Genomic DNA, 4057 nt, shown 5'->3' with positions numbered 1-4057 from the left:
ACCCTGCCCAGCGCCTGAGAACCAGGGGGGCAGCGTGGGGACGGGAGCCGTGCCTGTAACCCCCATTGCAGAGGGGCCGTGTGGGGGGAGCATTGGGCAGGGCGGGAAGCCAACAGAGGAGCACGCTGCCCCTGGGGGCGGGGGGCCCTACAAGTGTGGGGAGTGTGGGCAGGGCTTTGGCAGCCAGGCCTCCCTGGCCAAGCACCGGCGGCAGCACGCCGGGGTGGGCGCCTTTCCCTGCAGCCAGTGTGGCAAAGCCTTCAGCAACAAGGGCAACCTCCTGCGGCACCTGAAGCTACACAGCGGGGAGAAGCCGCACGGCTGCGCGGAGTGCGGGCGGCGCTTCCGCACCAAGCAGACCTTCCTGTCGCACCAGCGCGTGCACACTGGGGAGAAGCCCTTCGCCTGCCGCCAGTGCGGGCGGAGCTTCACGCGCAAGGAGAACCTCGTGCGCCACCAGGAGACCCACGTGCACAAAGAGCCCCACACTTGTCCCGAGTGCGGCAAGAGCTTCCTGCACGAGGGCTCGCTGCTCCTGCACCGCCGCGCCCACTCCGGGGCCCGGCCCTTCCCCTGCGCCCACTGCGGCAAGAGCTTCAACTGGAAGACGAACCTGACCACCCACCTGCGCAGCCACGCTGGGCAGCAGCCCTCCGCCTGCCACCAGTGCGGCCAGCGGTTCGGCGACCGCGGAGACCTGCTGCGGCACCAGAGGGCCCACGCGGGCGGCGGGCTGCCGACAGGCTACGGCAACGGGGAGACCTTCAGCGAGTTCCTCCAGATCCACGAGATGCTGATCTCCCGCACGCACGCCCGCAAGCCCCTGGGTGCCCTCACCAAGTACAAGTGAAAGCTGTCTGCAGGGCTGGGGCGGCTCTGGCAGCGCGGGAGCAGGGGAGGACGCCCAGCCCTGTCTCCCAGCACGTGGCAGGATAGATGACCCTGGCAATGCAGGTATGCCAGCGGGGCTACAGCCCGGCCGGGGAGCACGACCCTGGTGGGGGGAGCGCTCTGGAGCTCCTCGGTGCAAGCTCCTCCCCCAGGATTTTTCCTTTGGCTGTTTGTTGGTTCCCTGCCAGATGGAGGGTGACAGCTGCCCCCTGGGGTGCACTGGTCCCATTGTTTAGGCCGCTGACTCCTAGTGACGAAGTCCTGCGGCACGTTCCCAGAGTAGCAAGCAGCCAGTGCTGCTCTCTGAGCTCTCATGTCGCCGACCCTTGCAGGAGGGGCTGCTGGACATGCCCCGATAGCCAGTACCTAGCAGAGAAGAGCGGGGCCTAGGAGAAATCTTCCCGCTGAGCCCCAGGTAGCACGCAGGCTCCGGTGCTCCAGCCAAGGGGTCCCGAGAGGCAGATCTCGCTGCAGCAAGGCCCACGTCTGGGAGAGAAGGCAGATGGCAGCTTGCTGTACTCCAGCCCACGACTGCTGACTCTAGGCTGGGGTTTTAGGGGAGTGCATGGGTTAGCCTGGGGCTGGAGAGCCAGAGAGAACCACAGGATCTGTCCAGCAGCCCCAGTCCGGAGTCGCAGTACATTGGCTGCCCAGAGCAGCCTGGCTCGCTGGTAAAGGGCCTGTAGCCGCACTGGCGAAAGCCTGGCTAGAGGCACCATTGACCAGTCTCCGTTCTCAGGTCTCCTTAACCAGCCAGGACCGAGTCGCCGGTGGGTGCTTGTGAATCCCAGCTGCCCGCCAGCATGTCCTAGCCGCAGTGCCAGCCTTGCCCGTCCAGCCTCCGGTCACACCCTTCTGACGACCCTCTTGCCTTGTAAGAACCATAGAAACGCTGGGCTGGAAAGGACCTCGGGAGGTCACCCAGTCCAGAGCCCGGCTGAGGCAGGACCAAGAAAGCCCAGCCCAGCCCTGACAGGTGTTCATCCAGCGGGTTCTTGAAAACCTCCAGTGACGGGGCCTCCATGACCTCCCTTGGGGCCTGTCCCAGAGCTTCGCTGCCCGGAGAGTTTCTGCTACTATCGAACCGAAATCGCCCTCGTCCCCCACTTCAGTTTGAAGCTGGCTTTAGCTGCAGCTCTCAGCCTGGCCAGAGCCTGAGCCAGTGCTGGGTCCCCTCTGAAATCTGGGAACGCCTCGTTTCGCAGGGTCGAGCCGTGTCCCCCCGGGCTGCTTTGGCGGCGCCAATGATGCTGCAGTTTGAGTGGGTGAGGAGGGACAGGCGAGGCGTGTTAGCAGCACCAGCGGGGTCCTGCTTAAAGAACATTTTCTTTACTAAGACTGTAACTCACCAGCTCAGCTGAGAAATGTGCTACCTTCACGCAGGAAGGGAAGGGCTGGCTGACGAAGCAGCGTATGCAATGAAACTGGGCGCGGTACATAAATACACTCTCCCGCTGTCAGACCCAGTGTCCAATAAACCCGTCCAGTTCTCGCTTGCTGGGCTCCGGCGCAGCATGTTTGTGTAATTGCGGAGTCCCCCGGGGGCGTAGGAGAACCTGGTGCAGCATCGGCTTTTCTGGGTTCTTCAACTCCCATGCATGTGCCGGGGGCCAAGTGTCAATCAGATTTTCTCCCTTGTTCGTGCTGTATTTCTGTAGGGCCGTGCCCCACCCAGCTCCACCCTTCCCCTCCTGAGCCCTACCCAGACCTCTGCATGCATCCCGTGCATGACCCACCCCTCGGGGAGCTCTGCACTCCTCCGCTGTCCTGGGGTAATGGTACAGAATCACCGAAAGCGGCTTTCCGCCAGCGCTGAGCAGGGAACTCAGGGACTCGGCCTTCGAAGGAAGCGAAGCAGGGAATGCAGATGTGCGCTGCCTGCTCAGTAACCCGGGCTCCCCGGCTGCCCAAGCCTTTATTCCCCAGCCCCCCCGTTACACCGGCAGGGCTGGGTGAGAGAGAGCCGGGGTCTGTCCCCGTGAGCCCTGCAGGGCCAGTGGTGCCTGGGTGTAGGGGTGGGTCTGTCCCCGGGGAGCTCTGGGGGACTGGGCAAGCTAAGGGAGGGGATCCCGGGCAGCCCTGCGAGGCCAACCTGGCTAAAGGAGGGCCCCCCCAGGAGCCCTGCGGGGCCAGGCTGGCTAAGGGAGGGGGCCCTGGGGAGCCCCGTCGGCGTCGGGCCGAGCTGGCTAAGGGAGGGGAGCCCTGCGGGGCCAGCTCGGCTAAGGGAAGGGGAGCCGAGGTCTGTTCCGGGGAGCCCTGTGGGGCCAGGCTGGCTAAAGGAGGGGCCCCCCAGGAGCCCTGTGGGGCCAGGCTGGCTAAGGGAGGGGGCTCTGGGGAGCACCATCGGCGTCGGGCCGAGCTGGCTAAGGGAAGGGGAGCCGAGGTCTGTTCCGGGCAGCCCTGCAGGGCCGACCTGGCTAAGGGAGGGGGAGCCGAGGTCTGTTCCGGGGAGCCCTGCGGGGCCAGGCTGGCTAAGGGAGGGGGGCCCTGGGGAGCCCTGTGGGACTGGGTCAGCTAAGGGAGCGGGAGCCGGGGTCTGTTCCGGGGAGCCCTGCGGGGCCAGGCTGGCTAAAGGAGGGGGCCCCCAGGAGCCCTGCGGGGCCAGGCTGGCTAAGGGAGGGGGAGCCCCGTGGGACCGGACCGGCTAAGGGAGGGACCCCGGGGTCTGCGCCCCCGCAGCAGGTTCGGTGCCCGAGGTCCCGGCGGTTACGGCTTGTGCCCGAAGCCCCCGGCCAGGGCCGAGTTTGGGGCCCTTGGGCCGGGGCAGAGCCGAGCCCCGCTGCAGCCTGGGGCCGGGTGGAGGGAACCGGCTCGTGGGTAGCGAGCCCCGGGCTGCTCCTCCCCGGCGCTGGGCCGGGCTGTGTGAGCGGCTCCTCCCCCGTCCCCGCCCGCCTCCTTCCGGCCCCGGCCCCGGCCCCGGCCCAGCCCGGCGGAGGAAGCGCAGCGGCGCCGGGAGGCTCCGCGGGCGCCGAGCAGCGCCGAGCCCCGGGCCGCGCAGGGGGCATGGCCGCTGGGAGCGCTGCGCAGGTAGGGGCGGGCGGCTCGGCTCGGGGCGCCTGCAGGCGGGGGGCTGCCCTGGCACCTTCCCCTCCCCGCCCGGCTGCGGGGGCCAGGGGCCGTTAGATCATCTAGTCTGAGCTCGGTGCATCCCCTAGAAACATCCCGG

At 67.5% G+C, this 4057-nt stretch overlaps 1 protein-coding gene across 1 annotated transcript; it reads left to right on the top strand.

Annotated features, from left to right (window-relative positions):
• Positions 1 to 71: 71 nt before the first annotated feature.
• LOC113409163 (oocyte zinc finger protein XlCOF15-like) lies at positions 72 to 850 on the top strand (the record flags this gene model as incomplete). The annotated part of the gene is made up of 1 exon (XM_026662786.1): positions 72 to 850. A coding segment is annotated over one exon (779 nt), but the record flags the coding sequence as incomplete, so codon positions are not given.
• Positions 851 to 4057: the final 3207 nt, after the last annotated feature.

The sequence above is a fragment of the Terrapene carolina genome, unplaced genomic scaffold (assembly GCF_002925995.2).
Source record: "Terrapene carolina triunguis isolate 2854851 unplaced genomic scaffold, T_m_triunguis-2.0 Scaffold30329, whole genome shotgun sequence".
NCBI classification, from domain to species: Eukaryota; Metazoa; Chordata; order Testudines; family Emydidae; genus Terrapene; species Terrapene triunguis.
The sequence above is the reverse complement of the archived record's forward strand: the minus strand, read 5'-3'. Positions and strand labels throughout refer to the sequence as shown.